The sequence below is a fragment of the Patagioenas fasciata genome, chromosome 6, assembly GCF_037038585.1.
Source record: "Patagioenas fasciata isolate bPatFas1 chromosome 6, bPatFas1.hap1, whole genome shotgun sequence".
Taxonomy (NCBI): Eukaryota; Metazoa; Chordata; class Aves; order Columbiformes; family Columbidae; genus Patagioenas; species Patagioenas fasciata.
Genome location: NC_092525.1, coordinates 31,762,911 through 31,788,406, shown reverse-complemented (window position 1 = coordinate 31,788,406; position 25,496 = coordinate 31,762,911). Strand labels below are relative to the sequence as shown.

At 36.6% G+C, this 25,496-nt stretch overlaps 1 protein-coding gene across 3 annotated transcripts; it reads left to right on the top strand.

The window, feature by feature from the left end:
* Positions 1–28: 28 nt before the first annotated feature.
* On the top strand, positions 29–24,241 carry MTF2 (metal response element binding transcription factor 2). 3 transcript variants are annotated; one of them, XM_071810425.1, is made up of 15 exons: positions 29–131; positions 9,448–9,646; positions 9,787–9,868; positions 11,333–11,428; positions 11,776–11,876; positions 12,194–12,342; positions 13,550–13,645; positions 14,727–14,795; positions 15,565–15,688; positions 17,165–17,232; positions 17,600–17,770; positions 18,446–18,554; positions 18,725–18,783; positions 18,918–19,022; positions 21,125–24,241. In XM_071810425.1, exons 4-15 carry the CDS (start codon positions 11,353–11,355, stop codon positions 21,477–21,479), a joined length of 1,482 nt encoding a protein of 493 aa, XP_071666526.1. In that variant the 5' UTR covers positions 29–131; positions 9,448–9,646; positions 9,787–9,868; positions 11,333–11,352; the 3' UTR covers positions 21,480–24,241. The 3 variants fall into 3 exon arrangements, with proteins under 3 accessions (XP_071666526.1, XP_071666527.1, XP_071666525.1); XM_071810426.1 differs by lacking the exons at positions 29–131; positions 9,448–9,646; positions 11,333–11,428 and adding an exon at positions 11,491–11,591; XM_071810424.1 differs by lacking the exons at positions 29–131; positions 9,448–9,646 and having other exon boundaries at positions 9,787–9,899.
* The last annotated feature ends 1,255 nt before the right edge of the window (positions 24,242–25,496 follow it).

Below are 25,496 nucleotides of genomic sequence, written 5' to 3'. Positions count from 1 at the left end.
AGCTCCCTCCGAGGCGGACGCTGGCGAACGAGGCGGGGGTCAGCGGTGCTCCACGGTGACCAAAACAAAGGGAAGGGAGGCTCTGGGCCAGCTCACGGGGTCCGTGGAGGTGCTGCGACGGGGAGGCTGCGGTGAGGCTTGCGCCAGCTGTGTTTTTATCTTCTCGTTTAAGGAGATTGCCCGAGTAGGCTGCATTCGCTCGAGTGCAAAGAGAGCAGCACAAAAGAGGTGGTGGTGGTCTCTGGTAACTTTGTTTTTGGTTTCTTTTTTTATTGTTTGCAACGCCTCAACTCTTAGTCTCTGTCGGGCTAGACAATTTGAATGTGCTTGAAAGCTTAATTTTTTAGTCCACTAAAATATAATAACTGTTGATGGCTGAAAGGATGTACAATAATGCACTTTTTTTTTTTTAATTTGGTATTTGAATTCTCTGGGAAGAATGGGTTAATACTTTTGTTAGTCAAAGAGAACAATATGGTACTGTGTTGGATGCTCTGGACATTGATATTCATGTTGAAATACTAGAAGTTATCATCTATTCATGAAGTATCTGGGTGCTATTTGAAGGAGAGGGCCTGCATAACTAAATGAAAGGGCCTGCCAGGAAAGCAGTGTAGGACTATGCCTGTTTCTGGAATTTCTGATAGTTAGGCCCTGCTCATGACTTTAAAAGGCTGAACATAAGGGATAATAGCATCATTTTCTCCTGACTTAGTGTAAGGGAAGGTGATCAGTGCTTTGTATTTAAACTGTCAAAAGCATGGCATGATAAGAAAATGGTTTCCCTTTTGGTGTCTTTTTGTGTGTGTGTGTGTGTTTGTAATCAGGTTGGTAAAAGTTTAAAAAGTTAACGTTTGTCCCTTTTTTGAGACCTGAAGTTACAATTAATTTGGAAGCATTTGAGGTTAGAAGAAAAAAGCTTAATTCCTCTAGTATTAGAATACAGATTGATAGGTTTATAGCTCTTTAGTGGAGGGAGAATAAGGGAACACAAAGATTGGAAATATGAAAAAAGGTGTGTAGTAAAGTAGTGAAAGTGGGAAGGATCTTTGCAAGGAGCTACCAGCTGATGAAATGTGGATCTGCACTGGGAGTATAATGTAATTTTTTCTGCAGTTAACTCTTATTTTGTCAAATATATGTGTGTGGCTTCTCAAGAACTTGTCTACTCTGTGAGGAATTTTAAATCAGATGTAAGTTGCTTCTCAAAAGTTGACTTAATATAGCTGGTCACCAGTTGTTGAGATGTATATTTTTTCTAAATAGGTGAAAGATACAAGCACTGGTAGTCAGTATCAAGGCTGGCCTCAGATACAGTTGTTTGTCCTTCCCCCCCCTTAGGACATCAGGTAAAGTTTATGAGAAGAGCCATGGTAACAAATAAATTGCAATTCATTTCCGAGTAGAGAGTGGACTTCTGTATTTCCTGGGGATGGGTGTGAGTGAATGTACTACTAGAGTCACCTAAAATTGCATTAAAGCATATTTTGTGCTCCTCATGCTTGGTGTGGTAGAGAAAGCTTGGAGAGGAGGAACATATGGCTAGAAACCAATGTGAATCTTCTCTTAATTTGTGAATTGACAGTGTTTTTTTCTGTAACTGGACTTTGAGTTTGCTGTGTAGAGCTGGTTTCACCTTCTTTACAGGCCTTCCTTGCAGGAGATGGAGGGGAAGTATGTCTGTGTAAAACACACCAGAAAAATTATAAAATCAGTGGTATTGCTGGAGGGCCCTTGGGCAGGGTGATACCTGTTACTGAAAGCACTGAAACTAGTTGAATTTACACTTTGAGCAATCTAGATTTCAAGCTGATGGTTTCTTCCTAGAAAGCATAATCTCTGTGGAGGAGTGAAATCAAGAGACTTAATTTTCTTTCACAGAAAGAGAGCTAATGATGAGAGCATTCCTGATAAGTCTGGGCATATTTCATTCACTAAGTATCTTGGAGGATAATAATGTTCTATTTATGGTTTACACTGATATATTTTTTAATTTCTTTCTGTGGGGAGCTAGTGGAGATTGCTATTCTTGTAGACTAGTCTTAAAGCAAGAAACTTTTGGGGTTTCGCTCACCTCTGAAATCCTTTTTCTTCCCCCTTCTGTTCCCCATTCCCCAGTGCAATTCAACATGTTGTCTGTCATGACTTTCACTGCTCAGGTGCAGGCTCATATTGTACTCCATTAGGTGTGTTGCTGGGCATCCTGTATTTGGATATTGTAGAAACCCCAAAGGAGGCGCTAAGTATACAATTAAGAGAAGATCTGATCTGAAAAGGTGTGTTGTGACCTGATAGCATTGTTATCTCCCTGCTACTTACCTTCTACCTCTTCTCTTTGTGTACAAACGCATGATCAGTCCCAAACAAACGGCTTTTACAGTATGGGGCTGCCCTACCCTATTTTCCTATATACTAAATAAGTAGGGAAATATGTTAGTCTGTAGCCTCTTGTTCTCCAGGCTGTATGAGCCTGGTTCTCTCAGCCTCCTCTCATGGGGCAAGTGCTCCAGTCTCAGACTGTCTTGGTTGTCCTTTATCAAACCCATGTAGTTTGATGTCTCTCTTGAACTGGGAGAACCAAAACATGGTATTCTAGATGCTATCTGTTGAGCTCTGTCTGTGTAATTACTATTCTGTGAAATGATTGCTTCTCCTCAGTCTTCTAGCTAAACTTCTAATGTGTGACAGATTCATAGGTCTAACTGCTAATCAGCTGAATGGACTGCAGGGACTCAGTTCCAATTAACACTTTTTTTTTTCAGAAGCAAAACTTACTGCTTTTGTCAGGTCATGTGTTGGAAGTACTTTTGAAAACATAGTGCTACCTAAAAAACCCACAAAACACTAATGAAAATATGTTCTGTGACTACTGGAGAATTCTTTAAAGTGTTTAGCCAGACAGAAGCATTTAGAGCAACATTCATAGCCAAAGTGTAAAGCTCTTTCAAAGGATTAAAAAAAAAAAACCCAACCACCACCACTCTATTGGGATAGTAATGTATTGCATGAAAATCCCGTACAGCCACGATGGTAGTGATATGGTTGACTGGGTAGAGCTGAGAAGTAAACAAGTTACAATTTCTCATCTTTCTGACAAGGAGCAGCTTATGTAGAGTGGTTGCCATTAAGTCATTGTCAGGACAAAGTTTTTCTGCGTTCAATGATACATTAACTTCCGTCCATTGTGGATTTGTTAAGCATTGCTTGCTTGAGTGGCCTGTGAATTGGCTTGCTATGCGTTTAACCAAACATGTGAACTTGACTCATGCAGGCCCATGCAACCAAGTAGGCTGCTTTCAAGAGCACAGAGATAACTGTGATGTTCTCGTGGAGCTGTTATTTACCATCACAGGTTATGGAGAATAGGTGTGATCCGTAATGATTAGAGAGTAGCACATGTCACACATAGTTTCAGAATGGGTCAAAAGTTTAACTCAGGGAACCACAGGCTGGTTAGACTCACTTGGGTCTGTAGGAAAGGCACAGAGCAAGTCTTCCTGGAAGACATTTCTGGACACATTGAAAGGTGGTGACTAGGAACAGACAGCATATATTTACCAAGGATAAATCGTGGCCTGACCAACCTGACCACCTTTGTTTAAAAAATGACAGGGTTTGTGGGTGAGGGGAAAGGAGTGGATGTCACCTACCTCAACTTTGGCAAGGCTGGAGGAAGTGGCTGACGGGAACCTCATGAAGTTCAACAGAGACTGTTGCAAAGTCCTGTATTTGATGGAGGAACCCCAGGCTGAGATTGGCTGGAGGCTTTCAAGGGCTGACTGGATAAAGCCACCTGGTCTGGCCTCATGGCTGATGCTATGCTGAGCAGGACTACAGAACTCCTGAGATCCCTTCTAGCCTGAGTTATTCTAGTATTCTAAATAACTGTGATCACTGAAAATAATTTTGAGAACACATTTCTTCTTATCCCCCAAGCATTGCTCTTTGCTTTTCTAGACTGAGGGATGCTTAGGCTTGTTTTGGTATTCTACACAGTTGGTTATGTGACTTAGGCTTTTGATTGAGTTCCTTATCTTTATACTACTTTGTATTCTGATACAAAGTGTATCTTGTAGATGTTCCGTGACATAGCACACTGGAAGCTCAATATCTGTTTGGCTGCATGAGGTAGCATAACAGGATAGACTGTGATCTAGATTTGTACTGGATCCTCTGCTTGAAAGAGGTTTGTGGCAATTTAGCAATATAATAACATGTTCATATATAATTGGAACAGTGACTGTTGCAACAAAGTTGCTATTATGAAAAGCAAGGTGAACTTTTTGATTTTTTTGAATCTGACTGATCCTAAGTTTGGTCCTAGGTTGGAGTTAAGTCTGTCTGTCTTCTTGGCCCAGCAAAATATTTTTATTTGTGTGAGTAGTTATGGGTGACATGCTTAACAGACAATGTTTGGCATGAGATCTCATAAACATCAGAGAAGATACAAGGAAAATGAGGAGAAACATGTGGCTGGGATCCACCATCTCTCTGCGTGTCAGCAGAGGTACTGGATCCCTGTTGCAGGTCAGTAGCTGCACTGGCAGCGTGGCTGGGGCTTGGTTATGTGGTGCTGGGTAAACCAGCTGAGATTGTGGCTCTCACAGAAGACTCATTTTGCTTTTCTGCTACCTTCTGGCTGTGAGCTGCTTAACTGGCTTGTCTAGTCACCAGACCTTTCTGTGAGGTGCTTTAATTTGTTTAAAATAGCAAAAAAAAAAATCCATATTAAAGGCAAGAAAACCAAATAGAAAGCTTATGGAGAAGTCCACTTGTTACTTCAGTGGTGGTGGAAGGGGAGTGAGGTGCTGTATTGGGGAAGCCACATGTGAAACTGCTCTCAGTTTTGTGTGTTCTGAGGCCTTGCTTAGGCCTCTTCCTCCTGCCCATTCCCTGTATAGAGTAACTGTCATGTTCTAAGGAGAGCAGAGCAGGCTGCTGGTATTTTGCAGCCCTTCTAAAGTTTATTGTAAGTGTAGTTTGGCTGTAACTTCAGACACATTTGTGATTAATTAGCACTAATGTCACACCTTCAGATCTTAAACTGGTTATCTCTAGTTATCATAAATTCTTTCGCTAGTTCTTCCTCCCCTATATGATGCCATATTTTCCAGTTTTGAGATAGATCCTAAACCTATGACAGTTGTCTTAGTAGGATGTTCTCTGTGTGTTATTTCTAGTCTGAATTCTCTGCTGCTAAATCTGCTGGACTCTCTATATTCATTGTCCCTTCAATGTGACTTGTATTTACTGGGAATTAATGAATTACCTGTAGGTCCCACTTTTGAGTTGTTTCAGTAGATTAAAATTTTCTCTTAATATGCTTTGAGCACTTAGTTTTTGGAAGTAAATCTAAAGACATTAAAATTTAACAACTATCTGTACTCGTAGGGTAGCTGTCATCTGTTACTGTTGCAGTATTTGTGAATCACACAGCCCCTCTGAAGAACTTTTCTGAAGTTGCATGGATTGTCACTGGAAGTGCCTGTCATTCAGGTGTGCAGTCTGGCAGTGTCAGTTGAGGAAGTTTGTGTCCCAGGTTGCTTGTTTGCATTTGTTCTCTTGTGCTGACAAACCATTTTGTGAAACAAATCAGTGAACTGAGATGGCTGAAAAAAACCTCAGCTCTGTCAAGGGATGTTTTTTTTTTTTTTAACAGGAGTTGATTCACAGCAGTTGTTACAACTGAAGGAGTACAGGAGTATGGAATTACCTTAACCTGGCAGTGCTGCTGAGGAAAAAGACACTTGGAAACAAGAGAGAGAGTGCTCAGTCTTTCATCTTCCAGCCTCTTCACGTATTTTTCCCTAACTTTTCCGCTTCTTCTTTCTGTAGGATTGCTGTGGAGATACAGGAGTCAGAGGCACCGAATGAACACTGACACTTTCTAACTTCTAGTAAAGAGGTTAGAAAGAATTACAGACAAGTCAAAACTAACAGAAACCTGATTTTGATAAATAAAATGCTATGCATAGTAAGCTGTCATGACAGTGGTGAGATTTCTTCTCTTTTAGGTAGCTTACCTTCAGAGGGAGTCTGGTTCATTAAGCAGATGAATAGGTATTCTGCCTGTCTTGCTTGAGAGTATCTATGATTATGATCTATACCCCAAAGTGAAAAAATCACGAGCATTTTCAGTACTTTAGGAGGTCAACTCCTCAATAAATGGTGAAGGTACAGTTTTATTTTGAAGTGTTTTTCAACATGCAAACACAATTCACTGACTTCCCCCACTAGCTTATGAAAGATTGGGTGTATTTTCACCTGTCTTCGAAGGAAAAAAATTAATTTAATGGCTGGTGTGACTTTTTGGTACTCCACTACAGCAGAGAGGGCTGTTGCAAGACAGACAAGAAAGTTATTAGCATTTTAAATGTAATTTTTATGCTGGTCTGCACTGAATTTCTTGTGATTTTTTTTTTTGTGCAGTGTTTTCAGAAGGCACTTAAATTAGCAAGCCATAAGTTCCTTTAAGTAGGTGACTCTAAAGTAAACTTGTTAAAACAGTAGCTTTTCCCACTTAATTGCCATCAAAAACATTGAGGTAATGTTTCCCTGAAGAGGAACTTCTTATCCATGTGGAAAGCAACTGTTAAGCTAGCTCTAAGTGTCAGCCTATTGTGATAACTAACCCTATTTTCAGTCTATGTGTTAGATAAACCATAAACTGCCACAGCAGGGGCTGCTTCACGAGCTGTTTAATCATCACTTCAACAGTGCTATCTCCCACAAAGAGCGCAATGTGGACAATGGAGAAGTGTCTGCTTTATTGGCTTTGAAGGATCTTGACACACAGTAAAGTTCTGTGTCTGAAGTAGCTATTGTGAATTTAGGCTGTTGTATAAGTCAATGTATAGACTCATTTAAGTGCTTTGTGTTAGGAAATGATACACAACACATTTTTTGCTATAAATTGGAATGGAGTTATGGGACAAACTTCTGCACTAAAGGAATGTTGTATGATTTTGAAGACTTTTTAAATATAAGACTCAAAAATAGTTGTTGATTTTTTTGAATGGAAACTTGTACCATACAAGTTCTTTCACACCTTTTTTCAGGTACTGGAAGAGTCAAGATTCCTGCCTTTCAACTGCTTTCTCTAGTCTCTTAAATTAAACTAGATAAAAAACTGGAAAGAAAATATTTGAACCTCTAGAACAAGGTAGTCCTGTCAAAAGATTTGTTCAACTGTTTCAAGGTGCACTAGTGAGTTTGCTCCAGATGCTTTGGAACTGCATGTGGCAACTTATTGACCCATTTAATATTGCTGAGTCAAGTTCCACAGATGTAGTGTGAAGTGTCTAAATACTTTAATACTTTGTAATGATGAGTCCTTTCCAATAAAAGAATTAAGGGCTAAAACCAGGTTATAGTTTCATAACTGTTGCTAAGCTGTTTTGATCAAGCCTTGCCTAGCCTTTGAACATTGCTTGCTTTGTGTTAAGTTGGATGTGTGTATAGTCAGAAAGGTTTGGGGAATGGATGAAGGTGAAACTTTTTTTTCCTCTCTTAACTGTCTGACTTGAGACACATTTGTTTCTGAGCCTTTTTGGTACTTGGGTATGTAAATGGTTGTACAGATACAAAGGAGAGAGTAGAATGTGTTTGCAATGAATGTTAAGGGCTAGGGCTCTGCTTCAGAGGTCCTTGCAAAAATTCAAGCTACTGTACAAGGTAAGGGGCAAATCTTGCAGTGATGTACAAAATATGGTAAGTTTAAACAATGAAATGTGCTAAGGGTATGAGGTTATTCAGAGTAATGTAGACAGTGTAGAGGACTTTGAGCTACCGAGTGACCTGATAATGAAGTGGCAAATGAAAAACAGAATTAGTACACAGTGGGAAGAGCAATGTTAGTCTGAGAGCTGTTGGAATGAGAACCTACCATTTCCAGTAATTGTTTGAAGTTTTTAACTTGATGCATCCTTGTAGTAGGGAGGGTCAGGGAAGACTACAAATGTTAGTTGGGAAGGAGCAAAATGACCTGTGCTGTCACACTGTTACCCTATTATTGGAAGCTTATTTTGGATGCTGCGTGCATCCAGTCCCATTTATCAGGGGTTGGAGTAGAAATGGGGAAAAGCAGTGGTAATTTTAAACAGCTTTCACTTGAGAAGCAGCAGAATTGGTAGGATTTTTTATCTGGGAAATATAGCTGAGTGGATCTAAATTTTCTAACTGGGATATGAAGGGAAAAGATGGAAGATAATAGTTTAGTTTTCCGATGCAATGATGAATGGTGTCAAGTGAAGTGGCAAGGTGCCAACTGTGAGATAAACCAAAAGAAATGCTGCTTTGCAGGTTCAACAAACATGTAGGAAAACTGCAGAAAAAAAAATAATCCATTAAGGACTAAAAAAAAAAAAAACCACAACAACCCAAAACCAACCAACCAAAAAACCCACGAAAAAACAAAACCAAACCCCAACAAACATTACTGATCTTTGGATCCACAGCCTGTAAGAGACCTAGAGAGTGTTTTGGAGAGGAGTGCCGTTGTCTTTTTTCCTCAGTCATCTGACTCTTTCTGTATTTGGGATCAGGCAGGACTTAAACTGGTGACCCAATTGTGCATGAGGATGCCAGAGTTATTGGGCTGGAGGGAACCCTTGTCTGGCCCATTGTGGCTGCTCCTATGGTCATGTCATTGTTTAGATTTACACCGATTATGCTTACAACAGTTGTCTAATCTTCTTGTGTCTAACCTTCGTGGCTTAAACTGCTTAGTACAAATTCTCTAGAATATTAACTTCTTCATTTTCACATATTTTTGATCTTTCAAGCCATTACAATTCCAGTTTCATTTTCATATTGAACATAAATAGTAAACTTTTTAGGGAGAAGGGATTTCTTCCTCTTTGAAACTTTACAATAACTTCTCTAACATTAGTAGTAATTATCATCAAACTATATAGGACACTGATTCATTTACTGGCTTTCTTGGTACTTCGTGATGAATTAAAATGTTTCTGGTGCTGGTAATGTACTTAAGCGACCTTGAATGAGGTGAAACTGCTCGATCAATTGACTCTGTCCTGTGTAACTCCCTGATTTGTCCTTGTGTTTGTCCTAGTCGTATATACATTTAGTTTCTAAAGAGAAAATATGTTTGGATATAGGAGTGGTAATTTTTTTTATAGTCTCAAATTCTGCCTGTTACTCTGAGCTGGAAAGCTCGTGTATCCCTATCCTTATTTACATTACTTAATTTCATAGAAGTTTTCTCTTTATAAGCTTGTCTCTTTCAAATTTTGTAGGCTCTTACAGTAGCAGAGGCACTGCTACTGAAGGTGTGCCAAGTCTGAAAACATGAACAGATTTTTAGTTACCTGAGGCTCTGGAGTTTAGGGAAGTGAGTTCTAGCTGTGAATCATATTACTATTTAAAAAAAGTTTTTTCACTTTAACCTAATTCTGATTATATTTTTTCTTGCTTCTCTTTCTTTAGAGACTCTACAGCAGTGGGTAATTCACTGGTCCATAAGCGGTCTCCGTTACGTCGAAGCCATAAGACCTCAGCATCTCTGACCAAGCTGTCGTTATGTGATGGACAGAAAGCCAAAAAGCCACTGTGTAAATTTGAAGAGGGTCAGGATGTCCTAGCTAGGTGGTCAGATGGCTTGTTTTATCTTGGAACTATCAAAAAGGTAAACTATTGTTAACTTCACTGAAGTCTTACAGTATCATATGTTATTTAAACATTACAAAATTATTGTCTGACTTAGTATTAAATATATTATCCTGTTTAGCCTTTAACTCATAGCTCCACTGTATTTTTGTTTTTCAGATAAACAAACTGAAACAGAACTGCTTCATCATATTTGAAGACAGTTCCAAATCCTGGGTTCTCTGGAAGGACATACAAACAGGCAAGAACTTCAGTGAAGTAGTCATTGTTTGGTATTTTATTTGTTTAGATTACTATATCTGTTAAAATAAATTATGACATTATATTCTTGTATCGTAAAGAGTGATATAGTTTAATGACTCAGTATCACGAATTGGGCAAATTAAAAAAATGTTTTCAAACAACTCTTTATCATTGCATTTTTTTTTTTTTTCACAGAACTATGTGCAGGGAGGGGAGAACACTTCTAAAATAATCACATTTGAGTTTATTTAGATGGGGATAGAGTACAATACTTTGTCTTAACAGAAGACTCCAGGCCCTGATTTACACAAAGCCTATGTCCTCCCGTTATTTTCAATTGAAACAAGATGATATGGAAAGAAACCAAAGACTGGAAAATCATAGGTTTGAATGGAGTTTTCACATTTAAAAGTAGCACAGTAACTGTTGCGTGTAAGAAACCATTACAGGATTTGGAGTATTTATGTAGTATAAAGAACTGTGCAACTATCAAGTGAGACATCTATTGCATATTAGCTTTAATTTTTCTGGTATTTGGGGAGTAGCTAGTATTTTGATCTAATGCTAATGAAGCATGGGTGACAATTTCTTCTGAAAATCAGTTGCAATTTCCTCATAAAGGCAATAGAAATCTGATCGGGCTCTCGCTGATTCTTGATGTTTGAACTGAACACTTTATCTGCTAAAGGGGAACCTTTGTATTCATAATAGCAAAAGAATCAACTGCTTTATTTCTGAGAAGCTTTTAAAATACTGCCATTCAGCTTCTGTATAGTACAAGTTTATGATCTTTAATTCATTTATCATAACTATCAAACTTTAGTTAATGAGTATGATAATGTAGATGAAGTGACTTGTATTTTAATCCAGATTTTTCCATTGGTTTGTGATATAATTGGAGCAAGATGTAGTTTTGTTTCCAGTTTGCAAGCTAGCTTTTTCTTACCTCTGCTGTTACTGTGTGTTTGTGTATGTTTGCATGTATAAAATGTAACAACATATTTCAGAAGTGTTGGAGTTTAATATTAAAACAGCATGGGCAGATCAGTCAAAAAGATCTGCACCAAATTGTGCAAAAACTTAGAAGAAAAGAAGCACAAATTACCGTCAACACAATACATATCTATCAGTTGTCCAGATAGTATTTGTTTATACATATATTTTTTAGCCTGCATTTACATTCTTTATTCAATTATTTAATTTTAATTGCTGATGTTAAGGAACTGTAGACTGTGTACTACATAGGCAATATGTAGCCTATTATAAGTGATATAAGTATTTGTAACATGGTCTGTACAAGATGTCTGCATTTATTTTTGTTAGGAAGTTAGGCTCTGTAACAGTATGTTTCTACAATGCATGGATCTTTGACTGAAATGATGAAAAAAGCCATACGTGTGGTAACCATTCCAACTGCAGATGTAACCTGAAAAAAAACAATCACGCTTTGATCTTTATCTAGGAGCCACTGAAAGTGGGGAAATGGTCTGTACAATATGTCAGGAAGAATATTCAGAAGCACCGAATGAAATGGTTATATGTGATAAATGTGGGCAAGGTAACTAGATTTTTTTTTCTATTTACTGCGTTTTAAAAGATGTTTTGGTTTGTTTTGTGAAGGAGGATATTTGCCTGGCTATGACTGACTACTCAACTGATCTTAAATTTTATAGCCCTTTGTGGCTATTAACAGCTCACTTAAAGTGACTAACACCTGTTATGTAAGTAAAGTTTATTTTTTCCATTAAGAAAATGTAAGACCGTTTTGTATGTTACCCCAATCTTTTTGATCAGATTTTTGGCACTTAATAATGGATAATGCCTTATAGTTGCATTTAAATTATACGTATTTGTGTGTCTTTTGCCATTCTAATAACACTTTGGTTGATAAATTTTTTTATACAGGTTATCATCAGCTATGTCACACACCAAATATTGATTCGAGTGTGATCGATTCAGATGACAAATGGCTTTGTCGACAGTGTGTTTTTGCAACGACAACAAAGGTGTGTTTAGAGAAAATGTTTCTTAATACATCCCATATTGCTTTGGTTTTGGAGTTGAAGGAGTAGCGCTTTTTTCAGTTATTTCTTTTTTATTAATTTTGATCTGAATGTAAGTTTTATATGATGGGGATTTTTATTTTAGAAATAGATTGCATTTGGCTTTCAATTCATTTTTAAACAAATATGCTAGTATTAAAATACAGGTGAAGTATTTCAGTTGATTATAGACAAATTTTGATAACTTTCAAACTAAAGGATTTGAAAGTTTCAGAAATACTGTATTGTTTCTGTAAACTAATGTATTTGTTTTGGCCCAGAGGGGTGGTGCACTTAAGAAAGGACCAAATGCCAAAGCACTGCAAGTCATGAAACAAACATTACCATATAATGCAACAGACCTTGAGTGGGATGCAGGTCATAAAACCAATGTCCAGCAGTGTTACTGCTATTGTGGAGGACCTGGAGAGTAAGTAAACAGATAATATATATACAAACTGTTCTCTGTGATGCAGCTGCAAACTTTGGCCCTGACCCTCTAGACTTTTACTCATGAATGAGTTAGTTTCTGTTTCTACTGTGTGTAGGTATTCAACTCAATGCAAAGTGGAATTTTGAATTCTTTAGAGATATATATATATATTTAATGTCTTATGGAAAATACATTATTGATGGTTTTCCTTTTCCCATCAGATCTTTTGAATTTTGATATCTATCCATCACATAATATCACAGTCCATTCTACAAGAAGCAAGAATGGTTGGGTTGGGGTGGGTTTTTTGTGTTTTTTTTTTTTTCATTGCTACTGTTAGTGTGCTGAGATTGGGTGGAGTTGTTAGTTGGTCTTGCAATTCTAGGCAGTCTTTTTCTGATGTTAGCTTGGCTCTTCCATTAGTCACAAATATAAATGTTAGTTTATTAAATTTTGTTGGAACAGACAACTGTCTGATTCTGCCACATCATACCCTGGATTGGCAGGGGAAAGACTTTTTCCTCTAAGGCATTACAGAGTCCTCTGCTGACTTTCTTACAAAAGAAAGGCAAAGAGAGGTCTTAAGCCGGTAGAGATAAATACTATAGTGTCTGCATGGATGAGTAAATTAATAAAATAGCATTCAATATTTGAAGTTAAGGCAAGTTAAGAGTCCCACAGAGAAACAAAGCCTTTGAGTTCATACTCACAGGACAGAGCTCTGGTTTGAGAATTTTGCAGACTTGGACAAGCGTGGCCTTTAATTTTGCATAGTTTCTTTACTCAAGGGAGAAGCTGAAAAAAAGGAGTATAAACTATGAGATTGATTTTTAGGGTTCAAGTAGTTGAATCATCAGAAAAAATGTGTTTGACTTAATGCAACTGTGCTGTGCTTTGGAAAATAATGAAGAAGGTAATCTGCTATGTGAGAAGCAGCTTATATGGAGTTACTGAATTCTTAGTATTAAGAATTAGAAGGTGGTTGTCAGAGGAAATTTAATTTTTATTTTCCTCATTTCATAACCAAATGAATTCTTTTACTTGACTATTTTTTGTTATTCTTAGTCACTCTTTTCCAGCAATAATTCAATATGTGAAAGTCATCTTGGGTCAGAACATCTTTTGCTATTTAGTTTAAACATAATGAAGAACAATTTTCAGTAACTTTTTAAACACATCTTGTTTTTTCTTTCTGTTGGTGAAGCTGGTATCTGAAGATGTTGCAGTGCTGCAAGTGTAAACAGTGGTTTCATGAGGCTTGTGTGCAGTGCCTCCAAAAGCCTATGCTTTTTGGTGACAGGTAAGAAACTTAAGCTGTGCTTTATGGTTGTCTCTATTTAAAATGTGGAGGCTGTCTCACATATGAGCTTTTATTAAGGCATCCATGATACAACAGTATTTTCCAAAAATGGAGTGAGTTTGAGGACTTGTTCAGGTGTCAGGAAGAATGCAGGTCTTCATCTCAGTTTGATGAAGGAGGGTGAGGTGGGGTGGTGGGTATTGGAGAGAGAACCAATGGATCGTTGAATTCAAACTGTTACTGGCTTGGCTTTGTGTGGAATTCCATTATTCTATAGGTGCTGGCTACTGGGAGATTGGGAGCTTTAAGGCAGACCACTTTAGTGGGCCTGTGAGTTAGATAAGGGCTTTCAAGTTCACATTGTATAGGTGACTAATCTGTATGCAACAGGTATCATGCGTCAAGGTAGGCTGTCAGTGTGTGCAGTAGTAGCTCCCTGTACTAACACACAGGCAACTGGAGAGAGCTGGAAGAACAGTTACACTGAAGGGAGCTCTGTACATCCTCTGTTTGTGTGGTATGAACTGGTACAAAAGGAAATGAAGTTGTGCTGGTCTGTGCTTTCATTTTAAGAGGAGCTTGGAGTGGATGAGAAAACTGGAGAAGGGAGTTGAGGAGTATCTCATTCTTTATCTGCTGTACTTTCTTTTAGCTGTTGGGCTGTGCTGGCATGTTAGTGTGAAGGAACTGAGTTAGGGCCCAGGAACCCACAGGTCCTTTAAATCCATGCTTACACTGAGACACAGGCTTCTGCATTTGAGAGAATGGTGTGGGGACATTGCAGAGCATCTTCACTGGGATAGTCACACATTGAGGGACTTTCTTGGGGAGTATGAAACTGGTACCAGGATAAAATTGAGGAAGTACCTTGTATCTGGCCTGGTAGAGAGCAGCACAGACTTTTGAAGTTGATAAAGAAAGGTGGAGGACAAAGGGACTCTCAAATATTACATGGGCTGGGTTTCTAGCTTGCTTAACTTTTTTTTTTTCATAAATAGGGTGTTAAAACATTAAGACTGTGTGTGTGCATGCAGACACCCATCACCAAGACACATGTACATATACATATGTTTGGTTTTAGGTTTTATACGTTCATTTGCTCAGTTTGCAGTTCCGGACCAGAATACCTCAAACGTTTACCCTTAAGATGGTAAGTATGATTTTTTTTTAAAGGGAGTGGGTGAGTTGAATACATGCTCTGCTCTTCTTTTTGGTGTTGTGATTCTCCTTGCGAAAAAGGAAATCCACTTGCTGTCTTGAGTTGTTTCCTGAGCTGTTCTTACTGCTTGTATGAACAGGAACCAACTTTTACTTCCAAGTTTATCCTTACATGTAGAGTTATATTGCAACTGTGTGCTCTAAGGGTTTATTCCTGGGATTGTTCAGTAAAGTAGCAAGAGGCTACCAAATGTAGTTACTACTACAGTATACATCTTGACATATTTTAATAATAGTTTCCTCAATTACATTTGACAGTCAGTTGTAGTTTGGAATTTTTGAACTAATAACCCATACAAGAAATTATATCCAATTTAGTGGATATGTGTGTGAACAAGTATATGGTGGAAATAATCTTGTTGAATGTTAATTTGCCAGAATACTTGTATAAATTCAGAATTGATATATCCAAGTCTTAATTTGGACTTAAATATCCCATGATTTAGACCAGTTTTAGAGTTTTAAAGAGTGTTATGACAGTGAGATGAGGCAGAGATGAAAGAAAGAGTAAAAGCAGAACGAATCACTCATGGAAGAGAAATGACAGGAAACTTAATGTTATTCCCTGGATTGAGTGTTTGACATTGTGCCTTGTGTTCTTATAACTATATAATGGTAATATCTTTCCTACTAAATTCTGTTGAATAAAAGCAATTGGAAGAAAAAAGACCTTTTGTTTTTGTTTCTTTCTGAATATCCAGGGTAGATATAGCACATTTATGCCTTTACAACCTAAGTGTTATTCATAAGAAGAAGTACTTCGATTCAGAGCTTGAACTCATGGCATACATTAATGAGAACTGGGATAGATTACATCCTGGTGAGGTAGGTAACTGGAATACTCTTTCTTGGTTTTCTTCACAGTGCACACATATGTCCCGAAGGTTGGTGACATGACTGTTAAATCCTTTATTACCTAAAAATCTGATGATCCACATAATTAGGAGATCATGTTTAATTCCTTGCAGAAATAGAATGCGATTGAAGTGGTGTATGTTCTTCTGAGCTGTAAAATTCCTCAAGTAGCCATTATTATTATTTGCATAGCAACTTTAATTATTTATACTCAGCTGTTTATTCTGTTGCATATATATTTTTCCTTTCATTTTCTAGTTGTCTCATAGTTCTTTAATATTTTCATGTGCGCAGACCAAAAAAATCTGTTGAATTGAATGCACGGTATGTTGAAAGAAACCTTCTGAGTCTCTAAAGTGTAACACATAACAAATTATTATACATAAACATTTCCTCTTCCCTCTTCGAAACATGGGGATGATTGGTTCGTGTCCAGGTCAAGGACTGTTTTGATCTTTTTCCTGTCCGGTTCTGCCACTTGTCAAAGCATCTTGGTTTTAGTTCACTACTATACTAGTTATTATCTAGCTATTTGACTTAGTGGACAGTTATCTTAGCATTAGAGGAAATCTGTCTCCTCATGCAGAGTGACTTAAAATTTAACTAAGAGGAGCAGTGTATTTATTTGTTTCTGCTTGTAAGGTTGGATGCAAAATTTGTCTGAATTCAAATTGGCATACTGCTAGTAGAGTATGCTGTACTTTTTTCTTGCATAAAAATTGCTTAGGGTTTTGAATTTTTTGAATACAGGTGGCATATCATGAGTGCATCCTACTTACTTACTTTTTCATCAGTGAATTCATACAGCTGTAATCCATTTTTACTAGCAGACACAATTTGAAAATCAAATTTATATTCTGGGTTTAAATGCTTGACTGCTGTTTGTAAATAATGGAAAACAGTTCAAAATGCGTGTGTTTAGACTGTGTCAATAGCTTGTAATAAAAGCAAACAAATGCTCAAGCATTGCTAAAAAATGACTATTAGTGTCATTATGATTAGATGTGGTTTACTTAGGATGTGTGGCATCACTTAGCAAGTCATATCAAGTCAAAATTCTGTCATATGAAGTCTCAGGTTATCTTCTGCTTGCAATCTGAATTAATTTGGGAGTACATAATGCCACAGAATTATTCTTTTTATGGGTCTTTGGAGGGCAAGCTAGTATTATGTTCTTTGAGTATACTAAAATACTTTGAGAAATTTTTCTTGCACTTCTTACAAGTGAAACTCAAATTCTTTGGCCTGGGCTTGATCCTGACATGGATTCTGTGGATGTAAATCACAGAATGTATGTGATAATGATTAATATCCTTTGGTGTTAGGTAGTTTCCACAGCTAGTACTTACTCACATCCAAATCTGTAGTTACAGTGACTCAAAGTAACTGTAATCTTTCTGTTACTGGAGGATTTGACAGGCTAAATGATTTCTTAATACTTCACAGCTGGCAGATACCCCAAAATCTGAAAGATATGAGCATGTATTGGAGGCACTAAATGATTACAAGACCATGTAAGTTGTTGGTACTTTTTAAGTGCTGTTTACCTATGTAATCTCACGTGGATTTTATATAGTCTATCTGATAATCACTTTGGCTGCAGATAACATTTAAATTTAAAATACTGTTTCTATGTCAAACTGTAACATTACATACCTATTAGAGTGGAACTCAGATCATGAGAACATTTGTTTTAACTTCCCTCCTCTTCCCTCTTCGCATTCTGTATTTGAGACTGAGGATTGTCTTAGGAGAAAGGGAGGAATAAAATAATGTTAGAATGGATACTCTAATTTGTATAGTTTTGTTTTGCATGTACACTGTTTGAAAAATTGCTTTTCCTGGGGTCAGAATTTTAACAATTAATTTAAAAACATATAGGTTTATGTCTGGAAAAGAAATAAAGAAAAAGAAGCATTTGTTTGGCTTGAGAATTCGTGTTCCTCCTGTGCCACCAAATGCTGCTTTAAAGGCCGAGAAAGAACCAGAAGGAACTTCTCATGAGTTCAAAATTAAAGGCAGAAAATCATCTAAACCAATTCCTGATGCAAGGTAAGGTAACTCGGTCATTCTAGCTATGTTGTAGTAAATTTGGGCTACTTTGAGTATGTTTTTGGCGCCTACAGAAAAGGCTTTTTTCATTGTATAATATATTCTTCAAAATAACTGTACAGGTGGACTATTTGTGAGAACAAGGTCTTTGAATGAATTTAATTAGCTTTCTATTAGGATCTCAACAAACAAAACCCAACCAACCAAACATAAACCCCAAACAACATGAAATTTAGCAGTAAGAACAATAGAAAATATCCCAACTTTGCTGCCATTTGGGAAACAAAATCTCTTGCCTTTCTGGGACTCTTATGCTGTAATCTAACTAGGTGTCTAAATAGGAAGCATGATGTGAATTAGTAACTTCTGTTGATAAATACACCATCTTTTTTACCAAGTGTGATCTTATGAACAGATAACATTTAACACTTGTTCATTCTTCTCCAACACTAGGGAATCAGTAGTGTCACTAGAAAGAGCTTGTATTTATTAATTTTATTCTAGAGGCAAAAGTAAGTAGCTTTGTACCTGACAATTTTGATATACTGGAATAACCTCCTTTAACACAATATTTTAGCAATAGACATCTGATTGTGTATTCATTGCCAAAGGAAAACATGTATTCAATGAAAATTATCTTCAATAATACAGAACAAAATATAATTTTTCTTCTAGGGAATTAAGTAATGGTATAGAAAGAAAGGGGAAAAAAAAATCAGTAGGTCGTCCACCTGGTCCCTATACAAGAAAAATGATTCACAAAACTCCAGAGTCTTCTCCTCTGGTAAGGTTTTGGATATTTTTTTCCTCCTTTCCCCTCTAACTGGATTATTATTTTTGAAGAAAAACATAACCAGTTAATCTGAGTCATGATATTCCCCCATTCAATCTCAAACAAAATTGACACAGCAATTAAAACTTAATTTGAAATTGGTTTTGTTTTTTTGTGTTTAGGATAATGAACCAGTTCCAGTGATCGAGAACCCAGCCTTGGAATTACCTTGCACTGTTGGGTAAATGAAACAAAAAAATCCCTGTAAAACATTATATTACCATGTCACTTATCTGTTTGCTTCTGAAATGTCAGCTCGTTTTTTAATATAAGATTATTTTTGTTACATGGCAACCCTGTTATCTTGCATATCAGGAAATCTGATGGAACTGCACATTCATCCAATACCTCAGATGTGGAATCCACAGGTGCTGCCAGTATGAAAGAAACTACCTCATCTAGCATTTCCAGACATTATAGGTAATTATTCAGTTACTCTGCTGTACAGGTTAAGATTTGCAATATATTAGTTTTTATAGACATTATTGGAAGCAGGGGCAGGAAAAAATTGGTTCAGTGATACACTTCTCTCTTAACAAACACAAGTTGCAGGGATCCTACAAAAGAAATCTTGCCAAAGCAGGACATTTTAAGTCTGGTTTCTTAAAGCTTGAGGTTCTGTTGTACTTCCAGTCAGTTCTGAACCTTTTGGGAAACTTCCATGAATTCTACTCCAGGTAGTTACAAAGAACTTAGTCTAACAAAATTCATGAAGATAAACACTGGGATGAGAGAGACCCAAACCCACAGCTCACGCTTATGGAAGGCAGATGATGTTCCAGTCATCTGTGGCCTACTCATTGCCAGTGCTGTTTTCTGGATTTTTTTTTTTTTTAATTTTATTTCTTTTTTTTTTTAGTTGAAACTTTGGCAAAACAAAGTGGAAGATAAGGTGGGAGGTTGATATAGGAGGCAGCCACAGTAGATGTGAAATGGAAGTAAGGGTATTGCAGAACTGGTGGGAGAACACATAGAGAAGAGCTGAGGATATTGCAGAGGGGTATAACATTGTGGATGTGGGAATTCACTGGGATTTTGAGTGATGAGCAACTGGGACTCTGAGTCTTAGTTGCATAGGGAAATCTAAAGAAATGGGACAAAAGAAAACTAGTTGTAATTAGTTCTGCTTGCAACACACAGGGTGCTCAGTAACTACTGTTCTTTGATCTAAAAAATGTACCTAAATTACATTTACGGAAAAGAATTAAACTCCATAAACATTTCTTGAGCTTAGTTTTCTACTAAAGGCTGCAAAAGAGCTGATGTGTACCCTGAATGATTTTAGCAGCTTTTTTTCTTGTAGATTTGTGTATTCGTGTTAAAGAATAGCAAGTATGCTCAGATTTTCTGTAGTCAGTAGAGCATGAAAAATTTTTGGCACGGTCTTCATAAATAAATTGTTAACTACAATCAACTTTTCTGCAAATAAATTGTTACTTGAACTTTGCCCTCTCTCAAGTTCAGCAAACAGAGATTTCTCTTTTACTGAGGTACACGGATCCTCAATCTACTTGTTTTGTCTCTTCTCTTTCTGGTTCGTGCTGTCAAGTGCTTTCATGAATCTCTTGTGTGTGCATTGCTGCTACAAATTTTTATCTTCAAAATCAAGTTTAACTTAAACTTCTGAAATTGTTACCTGAGGACTTAAGTAAAAATATTGTATTTCTTTTTTTTTTTTTTACATTAAAAAGATGTGATTTCCTCTTGCCCCCCCAGCTGTCTTGAACATCAAAGATTACATATGGTTTAGTTAAGAACTTTAGCAACCATGTTTTACTATGTACGAATTATAGATACAGGTTTTTACATAAGCATTTAGATCTTGGACACTTAATATTTGGATGATGGTTTATTCTTGAATAATGTCAGAAGCTTCTTTTTTCATTACCAAACTCATACAGGTTTTAGATATGTGTATCTTTCTGGGCACATATAATAAATCTTTAGAAAGTCATGTGTACCTAAAAATAGAATAGAAGTTGCAACATCTTTCATATTTCAGATTTCTAATTTATTTAGATAAATTCAGCTTGAAAAAAAACCCTATGCGTAAATTAATTTTTTATTTAGTCTCAACTAACATCAAATCTCTAACTCTTTATATTATAGCTTTTGTAATTGAGGCCTATCTGTGTGATAAAGCTGTATTTTTAATTTGCAAATTTAAGCACATTTGGTGCAGACTTCTGAAGACAGGTTTTTTTTTTAAATTGCTTAAGAATGGGATTAAGCTGAATCAAAATAGTACTCTTATCTAGGCACAAGTTAAACAATTTAGTTAACTCTTTGACATTTTGTTAAATCAGTACAATTTTTCCTTATGTAAATCTTTGTTTTGCAAGTGCCATATTTATAGTCATCTATCTATAGGCAAAGGGTGTTTTTATCAGTGAAAAACAGCAAAGAAGTGATGATACGAGTTGCATGGAAGTAACTCATGATAAAGCATGCATTTTGAGTACGTTCCTTGAAGTTAATGCTGTTTGGTTTTTTTGTTGTTTGTGTTTGGTTTTTCTTAATAGTTTATCTGACTCGAGAAAAAGGACTCGTACAGGAAGAACTTGGCCTGCTGCAATACCGCATTTGAGAAGGAGAGGTCGCTTTCCACGAAAAGCACTCCAGACTCAAAATTCAGAAATTGTGAAAGATGATGAGAGCAAGGAAGATTACCAGTATGATGAACTCAATACGGAGATCCTTAACAACCTGGCAGATCAGGAGTTGCAGCTCAATCATCTAAAGAACTCGATCACTAGTTATTTTGGTGCAGCAGGTAGAATAGCTTGTGGGGAAAAATACCGTGTTTTGGCTCGTCGGGTGACGCTTGATGGAAAGGTGCAGTATCTTGTGGAGTGGGAAGGAGCAACTGCATCCTGACTGTAGGACTGAACATTATGTTCACTGCACTGTCATCTGTAAGTACAGTTCATAATGCGGAGCCACGAGAGAAGTGTGTCTTTTAATGTGTTTCTAAAAACAAAACAAAACCAGTTTAGCCTTAACATGTAACTGTTATCATTACAGCTCTTGTGATAAAGACTTATCTTTTTAAAATCTGATCTGAAACTTAAATTTTTTAATCTGAACATTGTTAGATTGGTTTAGGTTGGGATATTTTGGGTTACAGTTGCTTGAAAATGTGCATGATGTTTAAAAAAAAAGACATTTTCTAGAGAACATTCCATGGATGCAGTTATTGTGATTTAGAGAAAATATTATGTAGATAGCACAAATCTTTGAAAAATTTTGGTTTCTTTTCTTACCCAAATGTTTGCAGAAATGTATTTCTATTTCAATACTTTCTAGATTTCATAAGTGCAGTGTATATAATGCCTACTGAAGACTGTAAAATACTGAAGTTTTCAAAGTGTAACAAAAAAAGAAAAAAAAAAAAGAAAAATATATTGAGCCTGTAAATTGCTCTGTGACCAGACTTCATTGTCTTTTTAATATATTCTTTGTGTGTGTGTGCGCGTGTGTGTATATACATATGTATATATGCACACACATACTTGTGCATGTATATATATGTGTGATTGTGACCTATGCAATACAAATTATGGGATTGGGCAGCTTCTGAGAATACATCCCATAATTCTTTTTTCAGGAATAGTTGCCAATATGTACACAGCAGCATTTCTTCTCAGGCTTATTGGGTGCTGTTGCTTTCTATGTACTAAGGAAAAGCATCAAACCAGTGCAGCGTGTTCTGGCAGTGGGTGCAGTCATTGATGTTCATGTGCTCTAGGGAACATACTCCATTATTTTCCATGTGAATTATCTGTTAAAAAATACAGGATCTGAACATTTTGAAATTGACTCTACTAGAAATAACAATTTAAAAGTTATTGTGGCACACTGATTGTAAGATTTGTGCCCAATAATAAACTAAGTTGACAGGAGTCACATACAAGATTCCTATGTATCTGTAGAAACAGTCATATTTTGATAAATGTAGTATGAACAAAGTGTATTATTGCACAGGGTCAACAGTTTGTTGCCATTTGAAGTAAAGTTACTGATTTTATTACAACATTACCTCTTTTGTTTTTATAAAATGTACCAAGTTTTAAATTGATAAGTTTGTTTTACTTGTTAAAAAAAAAGTCAAAGTCTCTTGCCAGTATTAGATGTTTTTTCTTTGTCTGCTACTTTTCGAGGGGGTTTTAGCCAAAGAGTGAACAGAATACTTTGGTGGTTATTCACTGTACTGCATAAGGTTAGTTTTCTTACATGCTTACAGTTTACCAGCGGAATAAGATTATGTAACATTCATGAATGACAGAGTGGTTTAAAGTGTACTGCCTAGGTTAGTACTTATTTATTCCATTACTTGATTATTTGACTTTTTCTGCTGATCTTGAACATCTTGAAAAGGTGACTTTTTTTTTCCTGTCACCTTATAGCCAAAGGATGCAGAGAAAGCTTTTTATCCTGTGCTTGATTTATGGCTGGCTAAGTAATATTAGCTTTATAAAAATGCTAATTAAAAACTGCCACTTCTGTTTACCTTCACTAAAATGTGTGTTGTTTTTCTCACACCCTCAGCTATTAATTTAATGTTGCCTTGCCTATAGCTGCAATATTTTGATAACACAGCAAATTCATGTTAATTTTTGAATGTTTATATCTTGGGATAATGCAAAATGTAAAGCCTTCGTAACCTTACTCACACCATCTGTATCTGTCTTTATTGTTTCACTTGATCCAAGTCCTTTAATTCTAACTGAACACCAGCAGTGTTTTTCATAAAGTTTCATTTAAAGATAAATATCGGAATGTACTTGGGGACTTTAGTGGGGAGGGGAGAAAATATTTGTCAAACGTAAGCTGTCCATAGACTTAACTATTGTGAATGTCATTGTTTTGTTTTATTATGGTGATTGACTTGACTCTGATGTTCAGTTTGTATTTTTGGAATTGCTTTTTCTTAGAATTAAAAGACCAACATTAAATGTGTGTATTTTTTGAGAGAGGAATGAGTTCTGATTCTGTATTCTTGTGAAGTACCTGTTTGGTGGCATCTTCCCGTCCATTGCTTCTCTCTCCAGCTTTCCTGCTGCTGCTCTGGAGACCCTTACCCTGTGCATAGACACTGACTGGTGTTCCAGCTGTGCTTGAGGGATTCGTTGTTACAGGTGTCATGTGCTGGAAAATGCTGCAATAGTGCTGCTGAAGATACAGCTAGAGTAGTAATTCAAGCACACCTACAAATGCCTTTCTCTCGTTTGATGTGAATTTCATTGTATGTAGTAATGGAGTCTCTAAAGGAAAAATACAAATGTTGCTGTATGTAAGGATTACATTTTGGTGTGACTCAATCATTGTATGTATGCATGTGTGTAAATATATGTAATTCAACTTCATTGTGGTCGCTGCTTTAGAAGCATTTCTGTGTATCAGATTTAATATTTTTCCATATATATTATTTGTATTACAGTGGTATTTAGGTAGGTAATTGTCTCTTGAGACCGTTCTAAAATTCTAGGCATCACATGAACAAGACAGCAAAGAAATAATGGCTCATTACTGATGGGAATTGTAAAATAATTGTCACAGCAAACTGCTTGTCAAATCATTGTTCTCAACAAAAAGTTCAAAAGGAATTTTGAATAAAAACTATGCTTTTCTATGCATAACAGGTACTTTGAGATTACAAAGGAATTTTGAAAAATCTCTGTGTGATCTGTAAAATGAAGGTCAATATTTTGATTTATTGTGAAGACAGAAATAAACTGAAAAAGGCCTTGAAGGATAAGACTCTTGTCTAGAGCATGGGGGGAAAGATAAGTGGATAAATAGAAAAATATTCGTGCCTGTGGAACATCCTGCTAAAGTGATCTTTAGTGTTAAATTTTAAAAGGGAATTGCTGAATTGAGATGGAACATGCCAAGGCTGGAGATGGAGCAATAGTCTGGACATAGTGACAAGGATGAGCTGGGCAGCAGCATCAGTTCTGTGCACAGAGGGAAGAGGATGAATCTTGCAAATGCTGTGCAGGTAACGCTTTCAGGCTTTAAATTGGGTTACTTCTCTGGTTCCCTCACATCTGCCTGAATGAAAAGTAATGCTGCAGTTAAGGGTATGATGGCAGAAAAAGATACTTTCTAGAAATGCAGAAAAGGGTTTGGGATAGTGAGTTGTGTTTGGTTGATGCTGAACTTAAGCTGCTGGCTAAACACCCGTGTGGAGGTGTCAGGTCTATTGAGATCCCAGTTACTGCATTTTTTTGATGAAATGAGTGAGGAAAAAAATCCCAAGTTGTCAACCTAAAGTTTATAGAAAAGCAGATTTCTTTTTTTGTAAATCAGATCATCTATGGGTGAGAGATACAGGAGAGAAAGGCAGAGGAGGAGACTCCTTTGGAGTCCCTGCAGAAAGTTGAAAGGGGAATGACCGTCTTCTAGGAAAGATAGTGCATGACAATAGAAAGAGAAGTGAAAGACGAGTAGAGGCTGTGCACAGTCTGAGAATGGACTTGGAATTCAATGCTTTTGCTAATCTTTTGCTTCTGTTGTTCAGCAACAGTGAAACAGAAGAATTTTGTTTTGTTACGATTATTTTTTTCTGGTTTTAATTTCTGAATCCCTTAATATTCTTCTCAGGTAGCTCATCTGCTATTTTTTTCAAGTTTTTTCATATTCCAGCATTGAGATCCATATACCATAACATCAACAGTTGTTCCCGTTTTCATTGATACAAGGATATTTTGCCTTGCAGATACTAGTTTTTCAAATACTGTTGTAGCTCGTATAGTTCCTATCATCTTTCTCCTAATCTGTTCACTGACATGATTTCACCAGTGTGTATTTCTTTTCACTTGTTCTAATTTATGTTTCCAGCTTCTGAATTTGAAATATTCTTTGCATCAGCTATATTGTGTTTGGTATTGA